At 48.6% G+C, this 14,919-nt stretch overlaps 6 protein-coding genes across 6 annotated transcripts; 1 reads left to right on the top strand and 5 right to left on the bottom strand.

Moving 5' to 3' along the window:
- Positions 1 to 564: 564 nt before the first annotated feature.
- On the top strand, positions 565 to 2,125 carry EI90DRAFT_3069291 (uncharacterized protein). Its single transcript, XM_039061149.1, has 3 exons — positions 565 to 777; positions 841 to 1,533; positions 1,594 to 2,125. Exons 1-3 carry the CDS (start codon positions 730 to 732, stop codon positions 1,888 to 1,890), a joined length of 1,038 nt encoding a protein of 345 aa, XP_038913190.1. The 5' UTR covers positions 565 to 729; the 3' UTR covers positions 1,891 to 2,125.
- Positions 2,126 to 2,721: 596 nt separating this feature from the next.
- EI90DRAFT_1881164 (uncharacterized protein) lies at positions 2,722 to 4,405 on the bottom strand. Its single transcript, XM_039052301.1, has 8 exons — positions 4,391 to 4,405; positions 4,188 to 4,336; positions 4,062 to 4,125; positions 3,889 to 3,995; positions 3,642 to 3,829; positions 3,155 to 3,589; positions 2,921 to 3,096; positions 2,722 to 2,871 (listed from the first exon to the last, which is right to left on the bottom strand). Exons 2-8 carry the CDS (start codon positions 4,237 to 4,239, stop codon positions 2,763 to 2,765), a joined length of 1,131 nt encoding a protein of 376 aa, XP_038913189.1. The 5' UTR covers positions 4,240 to 4,336; positions 4,391 to 4,405; the 3' UTR covers positions 2,722 to 2,762.
- Positions 4,406 to 4,582: 177 nt separating this feature from the next.
- On the bottom strand, positions 4,583 to 4,921 carry EI90DRAFT_2841470 (uncharacterized protein; the record flags this gene model as incomplete). The annotated part of the gene is made up of 2 exons (XM_039053690.1): positions 4,583 to 4,648; positions 4,724 to 4,921. Coding segments are annotated over 2 exons (264 nt in total), but the record flags the coding sequence as incomplete, so codon positions are not given.
- A 1,470-nt stretch (positions 4,922 to 6,391) lies between these two features.
- On the bottom strand, positions 6,392 to 9,155 carry EI90DRAFT_3069278 (uncharacterized protein; the record flags this gene model as incomplete). The annotated part of the gene is made up of 11 exons (XM_039061148.1): positions 6,392 to 6,808; positions 6,855 to 7,036; positions 7,094 to 7,552; positions 7,606 to 7,793; positions 7,854 to 7,960; positions 8,017 to 8,105; positions 8,165 to 8,313; positions 8,368 to 8,468; positions 8,526 to 8,602; positions 8,668 to 8,865; positions 8,925 to 9,155. The coding sequence occupies 11 exons, from the start codon at positions 9,153 to 9,155 to the stop codon at positions 6,667 to 6,669; spliced, it is 1,923 nt and encodes a 640-aa protein (XP_038913187.1). The 3' UTR covers positions 6,392 to 6,666.
- Positions 9,156 to 10,550: 1,395 nt separating this feature from the next.
- On the bottom strand, positions 10,551 to 11,737 carry EI90DRAFT_1880387 (uncharacterized protein). Its single transcript, XM_039052300.1, has 3 exons — positions 11,394 to 11,737; positions 10,874 to 11,332; positions 10,551 to 10,817 (listed from the first exon to the last, which is right to left on the bottom strand). Exons 1-3 carry the CDS (start codon positions 11,568 to 11,570, stop codon positions 10,749 to 10,751), a joined length of 705 nt encoding a protein of 234 aa, XP_038913186.1. The 5' UTR covers positions 11,571 to 11,737; the 3' UTR covers positions 10,551 to 10,748.
- On the bottom strand, positions 11,738 to 12,999 carry EI90DRAFT_1880329 (uncharacterized protein). Its single transcript, XM_039052299.1, has 5 exons — positions 12,734 to 12,999; positions 12,471 to 12,668; positions 12,330 to 12,406; positions 12,157 to 12,263; positions 11,738 to 12,101 (listed from the first exon to the last, which is right to left on the bottom strand). The coding sequence occupies exons 1-5, from the start codon at positions 12,764 to 12,766 to the stop codon at positions 11,905 to 11,907; spliced, it is 612 nt and encodes a 203-aa protein (XP_038913185.1). The 5' UTR covers positions 12,767 to 12,999; the 3' UTR covers positions 11,738 to 11,904.
- Positions 13,000 to 14,919: the final 1,920 nt, after the last annotated feature.

The raw sequence follows: 14,919 nt of genomic DNA, 5'->3' as shown, positions 1-14,919 counted from the left end.
TGATTAAGCATCCGATGTTCTCCTTGGTCATTTCCCTCAATTGATTTCCTTGGGTTGGTGGTATATTTCATATTTAAAAGTGCCTGTTACGGTCAACGTCTCTCTTGTTGGTATCCCCTCCCCCCCTTTTTCCATAATGCCAAATCTCGGAAAGAGCGCTACTCTGAGCATCCATCTAGATGATACGACCCTATTCGTGAGGCCATCGCCTGCTCCTGAGGTCGTCCCTTCGAATGACCCGATCTTTCGGGGTGTTGTCGTATTGTCGTTACCCAGACCCAAGCGCATCAAGTCAGTCACCGTTAAGCTTGTGAGGTACTACAATATATCGTTCCCAGAAGACTATGCGTGAGTGAAGCGCTTGTTTCTCAACGAGGTACTGCGGTGTAATGATCTGCGTTCGTTTTCTGTCTCACTAGGTACGAAGCTGGGGCAACGACTGAGGCGGAGGTAGCGATATGTAGCAGCAAAGAAGAACGCTCTTTCGGCAAGGGCCAACATACTTTTGCGTTTACTCTGGTCGTACCTGCGTCCATCGCCACCTATGAGCGCAGTCAGTATGGACGAATATATCACAAAATTCAGGCCTGCGCCAAGGGCGATGGGCTAATGGAGCCCGACGTCACTAGGGAGCGCGAAATACACATCGTTGGGAACCCATCAGAGTGAGAAGACCCTGCGACTACAAGTATGCCATGCTAATTGCCTCTTATCGGCAGCGAGGGCGAGATGCAAGATTTCAACCTGAGAATCGAAAATCACCTGGACGACATTGGGGTATTGGTCCCTTCCCTCAACTTGGGTTCATACACTGTCACCTAACGTTCCTTCAATTCACAGCCCTATGCCATCACGATGGCATCCCAACATTTGACCGTTGGGGGTCTCATGCAATTCGACGTCCTCTTGGCCGGTCCGCCTACTCCACTTCTCATTCGCTCCTTGTCTGCGTTCATTATTGCAAAGTACCATTTATCATCCATTCAGAATCCAAAGAAAACACCACAGACCGTGGAGCATAAGAGACGCATCTTCCTTGTCGATTACTCCAACCCCCCTGATCGTCATGCAATACACGATGCTGAAGGGAACAAACGGATTCTACACAGTCATGATGGCCTGAACCAGACGCATAGTAACGCACCATCTACATCATCACCAGTCACGCCCCAAGGACCTTCCTCGGTACCTTCAGTCCCACCACGCACTCCTGTGCCTCGACGACGTTTTTCGGAACGCGACACCTCAGTGCCTTCCCACTGTGTGCGTCATGATCAGCGAAGGTCGACGATACCTCCCGTCGCCGTAACAAAGCTGTCCCCACTTCACGCTTTACCATCCGCAACGTCGTATCACATTTCACACCTGGCCCGACTGCCTAGTGATGAATTCATACGACCTTCAACGCTAAAAGGAACGAACACACCCATCGAGATATCTCATGACATTGTTCTTGAGTTGAAGTTTGAGCATCCAGAAAGTGAAAACGACGTTAAAGTACTAAAGGTCTCAAAATCCCTGACGATATCTTCGGTAAGCCTCTCCTCTCTCATCGGCTTCAGGTGGATCGCAGTTGACGGAGAATCCAACCAGTGTTGTTGCATGATTGAATCTTTGCTTGTCCCAACATACTCGGAAACAGACTCGATCCCATCCACTCCACTACCTGCTTCCCCTGTTGATGCTTCTCCCACTATGTCTCTAAGGTCTTTTGCCCCTCGATGGCAGGACAACTGTGTTTGCGAACGGCCCACCGATTGGCTCATTGCAACGCAGAAGTTGCTTGGAGGTGGGAAGACGGAAGAATGGGAAGTGAGGGGCATGGGCGGCTGCCCCAATGCAAGAGAAAAAGCGGAATATCAGCAGGTAACTGAACATAATGACGTGTAGCATTCACCAGACCGCTTCAGCTGCCTCTCCATGTTTGAGGTACCAAACGATCCCTTTGAATTATTGGGCAACATCGATTTTGCGGCAATGTTTCCATCAGGTACTATAATTCAAGAGCACATTGTTTGCTTGAGAATTGATCACCTTCGACAATAATATGGATGATACGCTTCGGCGCATGTGAACTCAGCCTCTTAATTCATCCCTTCAGTTTGATTGCCAAACCGATTGCTCAATGGGGTGGTGAGGTCAGGCTGGTATATATAGTGCTGGTCGATGGCCCAACGCTGAATATTAACGTCCGATCAAGAGTTCAGGCTTTTCGCTAGCCAAAGGCGCTCATAATGATATTAAGCAAGTTGATATTTCGAAAGAGCTCCGAGAAGGTTCCGCCCCAGCGCCATCTACATGCAAATCCGGCTGCTGGGCTCACCAGTCCACAGCGTGTCAAAGGAGGAGAGCACCTCATAGGTTAGGCAGGTGACCAACTTCTCTTTAACGCCCAGAGGTCCGTTTACCAATCCGGAAGCGTACGTACGTAATTCACCTGAAACTGGGGGTGTTAGATTTCCGCCCACTCAAGAGGAACTCTTCATCGTGATCATCACGAAAGAGCATGATAGTTACAAATCTAATCAGACAAGCCCAGGCGCTCGCCAGATTCGGTAACAGATTGTGCATGGCAGTGAGGCACGAGTGTCCAATAGATAATCCTCCTGAATGTTGGGTGTGTGGAGTACTATCGCCGGACACTTTGCATCTTGACCTTTCGAAAGAAGCATCAAAATAAATTTGTAATATGTATTGGCTTCAGTGGTTTGCACCGTATTGAGGACAAATATCCAAAGCAAGAAAGTGTCGTACAAAAGGAACTAAGAGTTGGCCGTGGATACTCCGGTCGCATGGGCCATAGGTTTTCGCGGTAGTTCACCATGCACGCTCATATAGCAATACTGTAAGTCCGGGCGCGCAAAAGGGTGTCTGGAAGAAGGGTGATCAGCTTTGACCATCATTCAAAGCAAGGTCGTACTGTGATGCAATGTGCTCAAGTATGAGGTCCTCAGTGCAAGTCTTCCAATATCCGCAGAGCAGACATGACCAGCGTTTTTCGGCATTTGGTGCTCTGGTGGTCTCAAGCTCCTGCCCTTCCAGAATCCTCCATTCCACACATTCCAAGTGGGGGTGGTGTCTATGGAAGTGCCCCACCTTGCCGTAATATGTAATATGAGTGCAGAGATACTGCGAGGGCACACGGTATACATACAGCTTCTGGAGCTTGCAACACATTGCCTTGAGCGCAAGTAAGGCACTCTACCCATATGTTTTCTTCCAAAAGTTGTGCGAAGGTCATGACATTAGGGTCGTGCCCAGCCAAAATGATGATGTCACTTATGATGACTGATCCACGCTCATCCCAGCGCCAGTGATTGGCAAAAGCAAAGCAGGGATATCTGGCGGGTTCAAAACGGGAACTTATAAAGAGTGTTCGAGCTAGTTCCAACGTTTCTTGAACGGAGGATAGTCTGGACTCCACAGGGACTAGTCCCAGCAGCTCGGCCCTAGAACTGATTGAGTGATTGTTGACAATGTTTTCAAAGCGGGGCGCCAGAGTGTCAATTGTGATATCAGGAGGTTCAGGATAGTCGTCGACGCCTTGAAGATGATGGAAATTGGGTCTCAAAATCTCGATTAGAGAATCCTTCAAAGGTATGGGTTGTCAGGCGAAGAATAACTCCAGAACGGGCGTCTACCTTGATGGCGTCGAGGGTCCATATTTTCGGGGGAGGGGGCCAAAACTCATTTCCTGGGTCGTGGCATTCGTACCAAGACCGATAGCTCGAAACAATGCGTTCCCCTTCCCGAACGCAAAACGACTCTATGTAGAGCTGCTCACACTCTTTGATCGCCCGAATGGCATGTCGTTTTATTCCGGCCCACTCTACGGAAGTGACTTTGATCAACCAATGATCAAAATCATGGACAGTCCAGATAACCTGCCCTTATTTGTCAAGCGCTTGGACAATCGCAGCCCCGTAAATCCTCTTTCGATCACAAGTGCAATGAACACGCTAGCAAACCCCATCGCCTCCAATCTCGACCTCACGCTGGACGGATTCAGCGGTTCGTTATAGATGACAGCATGGATGGAAGGGGGACTCACGCTTGCTCACGTTCGTGGCGAAGAGAAGATAATCCACCGCGCCGTTTGGTCCATTCTGTACACAATTTCGCATGCTAAAGTACCGAAGAGAAAAATCATCGCTTGAATCGGAGATGGGGTTAAGACTCAACCATACAGCATCCAATGCCTGCTTCTTCTCTTTTCGCTCCAAAACATATACCTCCCATTCCTCATCGGTGAGTTCCTCTGCCTTCGACCTAAAGGCTTCGAGCTCGCTAACTGGGCATGCAGGAATCCAGTAATCTAGCCTCGAAGTCATGTAGCCTTTTGAATAACAGGATCAGAGATCATTATAATTTACAGTTGAACCGTACTCACGGGGAACGGCGGCTTGGTAAAGGATGACGTCATGGTCTTTGTCCATGCGTACATGGCCTTTGTACGTGCGTACATGGCCATATAGGCTGGACATGTTGCTGTACGCCGGAGAATGTCTATCATTTCGTGTTTAATGCTGACTGTTGGGCGACAAGAGTGGTGTTTTTAAGAAGCATACAATATAATGTCATGGCAGCTGGAGCACCATCGTTTCCGCAAGTACCAGTTGACAGGCACAGGTGTGACAGTCCCGCAGTTCTGCGAAATCACAAAGTGAGAACAGAGGAAAGGGATGTTGCGGGGAGGGGAATATTTGACAACAGGCTCTCGCACCTGACAATGGGAGCCGAAGCCCAGAAAAGCATATTTTTGCTCTGTAAGATCTGGGTGAATCGGGGGCATGTCCGGCGCACACTCCTCCCGAGAGGCTCTCCACACCCATGCGGCACTTGGTCTGAGGAGATATTGTGCAAAAACTTTCGCAGACCGCACGAGACGGAGCAGATCGCGAGGTTCGAGGTGGGAACAAATCTGGGACAATCGATTTTTCCAGGAATGTGCCCAAAATTTTCCCATGCGTAGAGTTGCAGCACATACCTCGAGAATGATCTCAGTTGGCGTTTCCTTCGTGAACGAGTGCAACTTGGCATGTTTCCTCTGTCCAGGACCAGAAACGTGCCCTTCGCTTTTCAAAACTTGTTTCTTCGACTGTTCCCTTTTAGGCTTCTTGGAACAAGGAGGACCTTCTTTAACCAAAGTTGGGCAGAACGTCAACAGTTTCAGTCTCCCTATTCCCGCATTACTCACCATCCCGAGTTTCAGCTGTTTCCCCAACGCGATTGCGAAGTCTCATCCCTGCTAACGAAAAGAGAGGACCAAAAAATCGTCAGAATTGTGTTGTGGAGTGAACAACTTCAGTAGGTTCAATCTTAACAACGAAGCCTCAACCTGCCTTTGGCGGAATTTGTGCCAAAGTCCCCTGCCATAGTACTGGAGATAATAACTGCGCTAATGGATGAAGAGAATGACCACGGAAGTTTCTGAAATTTGAGTGCACGAAACAATACATACACGAGGGAAGGGGAATGAAGTTATAAGAAACAACAGGAAAGAGCCGAGATGTATTTGAGTAGGACAGATCGATCGAAAAAGTGACGGAACGAAAACCTAAGCAAATACCCGGGATCCTCACCAACAGCAACACCGATGGGCAAAATGTCTATTCATTAGATGGCGTACCGCAGTGTTTGACGGAAGAGTGTAGGAAAGAGAGTGTGGTAAGGTGGAGCATGAAAGCACTGATAGGCGGAACTTTGAGTCAATGGGCGCTTTGAGCGGCTAGTTACATAGGTTAGTCTCAACATACTTATGTGATTCCCTAAGGAATCCCATCACTAAGAAGGATCAGTCGAAGAGACGCGCGGTGGAGAAGCAAAGATGCTGCAGCGAATGTGAGGAATCAGCAGACGAGACGATACATGAGGTTTGTCGATCAAGTCAAAGCGAAGAGTCATGAGTCGCCAATTCTGTTGCAATATAGCTCGACATGGCTCTCGAACATCTCAAATGGAGCAGGATCTGGGGAGGACACGTCTCAGGCCTATGTCTATATATATGCGTATCTCCGCCTTCTCGTTCGGATACCTGAGGAACCGGGACGTCGTATATAATGCATTCAGCGAGACTCATGCATGTTCAAGATCAGGGGATCACCAATGTTCCGGGGAATAATACTAGCACCAGTACTATGCCATTGACCAATACACGAACGCAGTCAGTTCACCCTCAGACGAGCTTGGCTGCTTTCGCACGGAGGTGCACGTTTCAGGTCATTTCGATATAGCATGTCCGAGAGGGGCGCTTGTGCTCCATTCCCCCAACTTTATTCAGAAGTCCATCGTGATCATCGTGATCACCACGGAGCATGACGATGTTCGGCCGGGATTGTCCCAGTGTAGCCCTTCAATGACACGCTCGGGTACAAGGTTAGCTAGGCTTGGAGAAAAATTGAATTTAATCAAACGAGTCCAGGCGCTGGTGCAGGGGCCACCAGCCAGATAGTAAGGTGCAGATCATGCACGGTAGTTCTCGCACGAGTATCCAATGGATAATATCACTGAAGATCGGTTGCGTGCGTGGAGCCGGGCACTCCGCAACTTGACTTTAGCACCAGGATTATATATTGACTTCGCAGTGCCCGAGTGGGTTGCAGTGTATTAGGAAGCTCCTAACACAAATCCGCCCAACAAATATCCAACGCAAGCGTACGAAAGGAACTAAGAGCTAGTCGTGGATACTCCGGTCGCATTGGCCTCGGCTTCCAGCCCCAAGCGCACTGAATCAGGAATAGGTTTTCGTGATAATTGACGATACATCCCCATATAACAATACTGTAAATCCGGGCGCGCACAAGGATGTCTGGAAGAATGATTAGCTCTGATCATCACCCAAAGCTAAATCTTACTGTGATGCAATGTGCTCAAGCACGAGGTCCTCAGAGGGGAAATCCATATAGTCACACAGCAGACATGACCAGCGATTTATGGCATTCGATGCCGCGGTTTCGAGCTCCTGCCCTTCCAAAATTCTCCATTCCACACGTTCATCATCGGGCAAGAGGCGGTGGTATCTATGACAGTGCCTTACCTTCCGCAATATGTAATGTGAGTGTGGAGATATTATAAGAGCACACGGCTTACGTACAGCTTCTGGAGCTTGCAACACACTATTCCCTCGATCTACTTGGGTGGTACAAGCAAGGCACTCCACCCATATATTCTCTTCCAAAAATTGTGCGAAGGTCATGACATTAGGGTCGTGTCCAGCCAAAATGATGATATCACTCATGATGGCTGATCCGCGCTCGTCCCACTGCCATTTCGTGTTTCGATCGCCATGTATGACGCGGGGATATCTAGCGCCTCTAAAATCATAATCCGGTATTTTCATAAAGAGTGTTCGAGCTAGTTCTAACGTTTCTTGAACGGAGGATAGTCTGGACTCCATAGGGACAAGTTCGAGCAGCTCCGACCTAGAACTGATTGAGTGATTGTTGGCAATGTCTTCAAAGCGGAGCGCCAGAGTTTCGATTATGATATCGGGGACTTCGTCGGTATCTTGAAGATGATGAAAATTAGTCTTCAAAATCTCAATTAAAGAGTCCTCCGAAGGTATGGGTTGTTAGGTGAAGAACAACTCTGAGAGAATGTGTCTACCTTGACAGCGGCAAGCGTCCATATATCCGGGGGAGTGGGCCAGAACTCATTTCCTGGATCGTGGCATTCGTACCAGGACCGATAGCTTGAAAGAATGCGCCATCTTGCCCGATAAGAAAATGATTCTGTATAGGTCCGCTCACGCTCTTCGGTTGCCTGAACGGCATGTCGTTCGATTCCAGCCCATTCTAGGGGAGGTGACTTTGATCAACCAACGAACAGGATTATGGGGGCTTCAGGCAACTTGCCTTTATCTGTCAAGCGCCGGGACACCCGGAGCCCCGTAAATCCTCTTTCGATGGCATGGCCAATGAACACGCTGGCGAATCCCATCGCCTCCAATCTTGACCTCACGCTGGACAAATTCAGCGGTGAATTATAGATAACACCATGGACAGAACGGGGACTTACGCTTGCTCACGCTCACGGCGGAGAGAAGATAACTCGTCCTGGCGACCGGAAATGCGCTTCCTAGTCCAATCTGTGCATAATTTCGCGTGCTAGAATACGGGGAAAATCATCATCTGAATCAGTGAGGGAGATAAAATTTGACTCATACAGCATCCAACGCCCGCTTTTTCTCTTTTTGCTCCGAAACGTATATCACCCATTCCTCATCGGTGAGCTCCTGCGCCTTTAACCTGAGAGCCTTGAGCTCGCTATCTGGACATGCGCGGAACCAGTAATTTCGCCTCCTAGCCCCATAGCCTTCCGTGACATGGAGTCAGAGATCGTTATAATCTGCAGTTGAACTGCACCCACGAGGAACGTCGGCTTGGTAAAGGACGACTTCATGTCTGTTGCATCCGCGAATATATTGTGGATGACTATATAACTGGGTTTCGCTGTACGCTAAAGTAAGCCTAGGATAGTCATTTAGTGTTTAGGGATAACTATCAAGCGAGAAAGGTTTCACATACATAATGTCATGGCACCTAGAGCACCATCGTTTCCGCAAGTACCAGTTGACAGGCAAAGGTGTGACGGTCCCGCAGCTCTGTAAGGTTACGAAATGAGAACGGAGGAGAGGGATGATAAAGATTTGACAACAGGTTCTCGCACCTGACAATTGGAGCCGAAGCCAAGAAAAGCATATTTCTGCTCTGTGATGTCTGGGTGAATTGAGGGCATGTCCGGTACACACTCCTCTCGAGAGGCTTTCCATACCCCTGCAGCACTTGGTCTTAGCAGATATTGCGCAAAGACCTTTGCGGATCGCACGAGATGAAGCAGGTCGCGAGGTTCGAGATGGGAACAAATCTGGGACAACAGCGAAATTTCTCACAAGTACATCCAAAACGTCGAGAAGCAGCACATACTTCGAGAATGATCTCAGTTGGCATTTTGTCCATGAGCAGCTGCAACTTGGCACGCTTCCTTTTCCCGGAACCAGAAACACGTCCTTCACTTTTCGAACCTTGTTTCTTTGACGGTTCCCTCTTAGGCTTCTTGACATAGGAAAGATCTTCTGATGAAGATGAGGCTTGGTAGTGGAACGTCAACGAATCCAGTTCCTCCATTCCCCTGATTAGACTCACATTGCTCGCCATCTTCAGTTCCCACTGTAAGCCGAACGCGTTTGCGAAGTCTCATCCCCGCTGCAGAAACAGAGGCAGATCATGTCAGGTGTCTCCGCTTTCCAGAAAAGAATCACCCACATTGAACCTCAATCTTGAACGCGTCTGTGTCCCAGCAATGAAGCGCGAGTGTTGAGTCCGCGCCTTTTTTTGGCAACAATGCAGCTCTCGTGTACTCACCCTCTTCTTCTCCTTGACTATCACCTTTATCGCACAAGAGACATGCGCAATTCAATAGATTATGACCACCATCAGATGCGTCGTGGAGGTGTAGACCATGAGCATGCAGGACCAACTTGAGTAAGCTCGGTGGGGTCAACTTTGATAACGAAGTCAAACGTGCCTTTAGTGAAATCTGTGCCGACGTCCCCTACCATACTGGTTGGAAGCCGTCCGCTGCTTGTTCGTCTCACTTCAACTTTCAAGTACTGATTCAGTGGTTGCTTCCGTGGGGCGGGGCCGGAACTGTGGAACTGAATGTACACTTCGGTACCGAGTCTAGTAGTTGCAGATTCCCGATTCCACCACCACCGAACAGAGTCGGGGTCGACGGACAGCATGTCCAGGGCTACTCACTCAGTTGGGCAAGGAGTTTTAAAGAGAGCACCGAGGGCTGCATGCCCACAGAGGCTGGCGCACCATCTATAGCTCGGTACCGTACACGAAAGACTATCACGCATCGTTTGGCCAAATGGTCCAGAGGGCATTTTTCGTTCTGGTTGCAGTATGTTCCTTATGTAATATTCATCCTTAAATTCCCTCTATCGGCATGAGGTTGAACACCCCGTGTTACCCATCTTTCACGAACTATGATGTGTATCAGCGATATCCAAGCTGCCATGACTCCAACCAACAAGATCCAAGCATAGGAGAGTCCAGGGGCATGAACGAGAAGTTTACCAAATCAAAACGGAGAAGTGGCAGAGAAATTCAAGGGTATGAACGAAATGACTCTCATAATCCTTCCTGAAGGACAATAAAAAAGGAAAAGAATGTGATTACAAAATGCGCTGAGGAGTGACGGAGTCCTCTTCCTTGGATTAAGTGTCGGCCTGATTAGGCTGTGCCCACTTTTGTTGAAAGCTCATGCATAACCAATGAGAATCTTTCTTTCCCTCAGTTCGCATCGAGGTGTACACTCCTATTTTGTAACTTTCTTGTTGAATTGTCTCGCGCACAGTCATTTACAACGCTATTCCAGGGATAGTGACAAAGAGAATAAGCAGTGTATGCTTCCGGCAGTTTCAAAACAAACGGATCAACCTGGAGTCTCCAAGGTGTGCTGAATCAGGACAGGCTTCCGAGGCGCTTGGTGATGCGGTCCAAGATAGCAATACTGTAAATCCGGGCGCGCACCAGGATGTCTGGAAGAAAACGATTAGAAGTGCCAAATCCCAACCACCACTCAAAAAGAAACCATATCTTACTGCGACGAAATGTGCTCAAGGACGGAGTCCTCACTGGCAAAGTCGGGTCCTTTATACGTACCATACTCACAGAGCAAACACGGCCACCGCCCGTTGACCACTCCACCCGACGTTCTAGCGGATTCAAGCTCCTGCCCCTCTAGAATCCTCCATCGCACTGCTTTTTTGTAGGTGACCGTGTTGAGGCGGTGACTTTTATAACAGTGAACTACCTAGTAATAAGATGAATGGAGGAAAAACCTCAGGATCACCCGGTTTACTCACAGCGTCCATAGCCACAAACACCTTAGCTTTAGTTCCCTGATCAGGTTGAGCGCAGGTAAGACATTCAACCCAAATATCCTCTTCCAGAAGTTGTGGAAAAGCCATAGCATTAGGGTCGTGTCCAGCCAGGGTGATGATATCACTCATTATGGCGGATGCAAGCTTGCACCAACGCCAACCATATCGACCACGTGGAGGGCAAGGATATCTGGTGATGGTGGAATCTGGTGGTTTCGCGAAGAGAGTTCTAGCTAGTCCTAACGTTTCTTGCATAGACGACAGTTTGAACTCATCGGGAATCAGTTTCATTAGCTCCGTCTTGGAATTCATCGAGTAATCGTTGGCAATTTCTTTGAAGCGGAGTGTCAGGGAGTCGAGTACGGTGTCAGGAACCTCGGGATAGTGTCGGCGATCTTGAACCTGATGGAGGGTGGATTCCATGTATTCAATCAGGAGATCCTTCAAAGGTTAGTCGGAGGTGACCACTAAGTTGATGCAATATCAAGTATGATCATCCTACCTTGACGGCAGGGACTGCCCAAATATCAAATGGGAGAGGCCAAAACTCGTCACCTGGATTGTGGCATTCGTACCATGGCCGATACTTTGAGATAACACATTGGTTTGCATAATAAAGACCCCGGGTTACGTAATCCTGCTCGTGCTTTCTGACGACGCCGACGACACGATTTTCCATCCGGGCCCATTCTACAGCAAGTGGCGTTGATCAGCCAACGATAAAGATATCGAATAGTTCAGTTAACATGCCATTATTTGTCAAACGTTTGGATACCTGGAGTCCTGTGAATCCATCATGAATTGCCAAATCAATGAATACTTCCGCGAATCCCATATCCTGCAATCTCGATCTCACACTGGACAAGTCCGCAGTCAGTCACTATGGGCAATATAGATAGAATGAGGACTCACGCTGCCTTACGATCGTGGCGGAGCGCAAGTAATTCGTCCTGGTGACTAGAAATGCGTCTCTTGATCCATCCCATACACAATTTCGCATGCTGAAGCGGAAATTATAATCCAAAAATGAGGACGGGATGAAATTGACCAAATACCATAGTCAATGCCTCCTTTTTTTCTTGTTGCTCCGCAACATACACTTTCCACTCCTTATCGGTGAGTTCTTGTGCTTTCAACAAGAAAGCGTTGTACTCGCTAATCGGACAGGCAAGAAAAGAGCGATACTGCCTACGAGCACGGCCCTCATGTACTTCCATATGACATAATCAGATAATGATGATCGCTGATAGCAGAACCTCGCTCACCGGAAACCCAGTTTTGGTGAATGATCGCATCATGCTTCCAGCGCTGGCGTTTATCTTCTATGAGCTGATTCCATTTACGATTAAGGTCGCAATACTCCGATTCAATTCTGTGATGACCGTTTATTTGGCGTTAGTAGAGGACGTTGGACAGAAAAGTTGTTCGTTTTACACACACAATCTCCTGACATGCAGAGCACCATCGCCTCCGCAAGTACCAGTCGACAGCCGAACGTGTGATGCTCCCACAATTCTATGAGATCGCACAGTGAGAAGGCGGGTGGGAGAGAAATGTCTGACGCTGGAGGCTATCGCACCTGGCAAGTTGAGCCAAAGCCCAAAAAAGCATACTTCTGCTCCGTAAGATCCGGGTGAATGGGGGGCATGTCTAGAGCACATTCCTCCCGAGCCGCTTTCCACACCCCAGCGGCACTTGGTCTGAGAAGATATTGCGCGAAGTTCTTTGCAGACCGCACGAGATGAAGCAGATCCGGAGGTCCAAGGTGGGAACAAATCTGGGAGAAGATGAAAAGTCTTTCTTGTCCCAGAATGCCAGAGGCATCTGAGAGATTGCACACACTTCAGAGACGATTTCAATTGGCAATTTCTCCATGAGAGATTGCAACTTTCCACGCTTTGTCTGGACAGCACTCCTTTCGCCCTCTTTCTTCCACTGTTGCCTCTTAGGCCTCTTGCTGCGAGGCAGTTGTTCCACTGGTAAAGAAGAAGAATTCAATCTTCCTTCCCCAATATATCAAACTTGCATCATTCACCGTCTTCACTTTCCGTTGCGCTCTGTTCACGCAGAACGCGTTTGCGACGTCTACGTTTTGGCTGTGCTCCGAGTCTGGGCCTACTATGGCTCTTCGATCCTTGACATCACGCCAAAAGGGATGACCATTGTCGCGTTTGCAAGGCAAATAAAACCATGAGCTGCATGCAAATACACCCTCCAGTGAAACCAACCTTGGTCATCCGGTGCCACACTGGCAGAAGCCCTCGTAACCCGAGTCACCCGTGGAGCCATGGTCAAGTTACTAGCCTAGCTGAGGGGGCGTGTTGGAGGGGGATTTGAGGGAAGTTGAGACATCTGGTTGTTTAATATGACAATATGATATAACAATATAACAATATAATATGACGGGACCAATAAGCAGCCTCAAGTTTGACCCAGGTTGCCGCTCACCGTTCAGTGGAAACCCTGAACTCTTTGTGCCTGCTCCTGCCGATTTCAGATTAGTAACTTAGCTTTCAAGGCACGCCTGCCTCGGTCGCACGCTGGATTTGGCGCAGATGCGCGTGAGCGGACCGATAGCGATGCTTACGCTTATAGTACAGGGCTTACGACCCTCCTGCTGCTGCCTTAGGCCATTATGATCGTTTCCTGCTACAACCTCAGCTTCCCCCGATTAGGACACGAAAATCTTGACCAGAGACCTACCCAGCAGGTGAGTGGGGTTTTCGGGAGTGCAAAGTGGCAAGATGGCAAAAGTTTAGTCAAATCACAATCAAAGGAAACAAAGCTGCTACTCACCCAGTCGGTCTTGTCCGAATGGCTACTTCTGCGCATGCGAAATGCTAAATGCTGGGGCGAGCTATGCACTGATTGGTCGGCTCGCCTTTCTCGCTCTCGCCTCGCTTTCTCCCACGGTTTCTGGTCATTCGCTGGCTTTAGAGCAAACTTTGATGGCTTGACATTGTATTGACATCACGTCGGAAACAATTCACAATATTCCGACTGCGTTCACATCCGTGGCGTCTACCTATATCACAAGCCTCACTCTCGCTCACGTATGCAAGTGGCTTTTCAACTAGCTGTCTTCGTCTGTCAACTCTCGCGCGGTATAATTATTCATCAGAGGTGGGAATGCAGATCTGATTATCTGTGGCCATAGGACTCGGGAAGCACCGCATCCCGTCTGATCTGCGAAGTTAAGCCGAGTACCGCTTAGTTAGTACCATGGTAGGGGACTACATGGGAATCCTGAGTGCTACAGTTGTTATTTTTGTTTTTTCTTTAGCTCTCTGCCACTTCTTCCTCTTCTCCCCAAAGTACATATCGATAGCAAGCGACAGTAGCTCAGTTAATTTGAAACATAATGACCTCATTTCACGAGGCTAATCACGGGATAACAGTTTGATCTCCCGCCCACTCACTAATTTATTCGTTTATTCGTTTACTCACTAGGAAACTTGCTGGGCTCTGTCTCGGGACCGCGTGACATTCACATGCCTCCCATTCCCGACTTCCATTTCCTTGTGATTTCTCGCACAACTTATGTAGCCTGAATGGATCAAGGCACACTGCAGTCCTATCACGACAGGGCCCCACACATACGACCGGGGTCCCTTATCTATCCCGTACATTTCCTTTCCCTCGATGAATAAGCTTTTTATACGTCAGCCTTGTGGCCATACTCATTTCTATCTGCCTTCCATATATCCTCTAGCGTATGCTTTCCTGGCCGGTGTAAATTAGCTTGTTCTCAATCTACGGTTCGCGGTTTGCGATTGCGGAGCGAGAAATGTGGGGGAAACAACAACGTTAACAATTGCTTGAGGAATGAGAAACTCAGGCGAGGTCTCAGCCAATGGCAAGGTTGATGGTGAACAAGCGCGCAAGGCGAGAAAAGTAGCGGGCTGCAGTACTTCAGGCGACGTTCCCCAGTTATACCTCTGCGATCTTCACGCGATCTTAAAATTCCCTTCAGGTCAGAGTGAAGGATCATCAAGCTCAAGATGATTGACAGGTAACCCCGTTTAGCC

Source organism: Cantharellus anzutake (assembly GCF_015039405.1).
Source record: "Cantharellus anzutake strain C23 chromosome Unknown EI90scaffold_44, whole genome shotgun sequence".
Taxonomy (NCBI): Eukaryota; Fungi; Basidiomycota; class Agaricomycetes; order Cantharellales; family Hydnaceae; genus Cantharellus; species Cantharellus anzutake.
The sequence above is the reverse complement of the archived record's forward strand: the minus strand, read 5'-3'. Positions and strand labels throughout refer to the sequence as shown.

Bases quoted from the DNA above. Each gene is read 5' to 3' on its own strand.
- EI90DRAFT_3069291 (XM_039061149.1), top strand. From the start codon at position 730: ATGCAAGATTTCAACCTGAGAATCGAAAATCACCTGGACGACATTGGG. The intron at 778-840 runs GTATTGGTCCCT...TTCAATTCACAG, and splicing joins ATCACCTGGACGACATTGGG to CCCTATGCCATCACGATGGC. The intron at 1,534-1,593 runs GTAAGCCTCTCC...GAATCCAACCAG, and splicing joins AATCCCTGACGATATCTTCG to TGTTGTTGCATGATTGAATC.
- EI90DRAFT_1880387 (XM_039052300.1), bottom strand. From the start codon at position 11,570: ATGGAAAATCGTGTCGTCGGCGTCGTCAGAAAGCACGAGCAGGATTAC. The intron at 11,333-11,393 runs GTAGGATGATCA...TAACCTTTGAAG, and splicing joins GGGCAGTCCCTGCCGTCAAG to GATCTCCTGATTGAATACAT. The intron at 10,818-10,873 runs GTGAGTAAACCG...ATTACTAGGTAG, and splicing joins TGTTTGTGGCTATGGACGCT to TTCACTGTTATAAAAGTCAC.
- EI90DRAFT_1881164 (XM_039052301.1), bottom strand. From the start codon at position 4,239: ATGGGAGGTATATGTTTTGGAGCGAAAAGAGAAGAAGCAGGCATTGGA. The intron at 4,126-4,187 runs GTATGGTTGAGT...TCGGTACTTTAG, and splicing joins AGAAGCAGGCATTGGATGCT to CATGCGAAATTGTGTACAGA. The intron at 3,097-3,154 runs GTATGTATACCG...TATTACGGCAAG, and splicing joins TGTTGCAAGCTCCAGAAGCT to GTGGGGCACTTCCATAGACA.
- EI90DRAFT_1880329 (XM_039052299.1), bottom strand. From the start codon at position 12,766: ATGGAGAAATTGCCAATTGAAATCGTCTCTGAA. The intron at 12,669-12,733 runs GTGTGTGCAATC...ATCTTCTCCCAG, and splicing joins CAATTGAAATCGTCTCTGAA to ATTTGTTCCCACCTTGGACC. The intron at 12,102-12,156 runs GTGAGCGAGGTT...GTCATATGGAAG, and splicing joins TCACCAAAACTGGGTTTCCG to TACATGAGGGCCGTGCTCGT.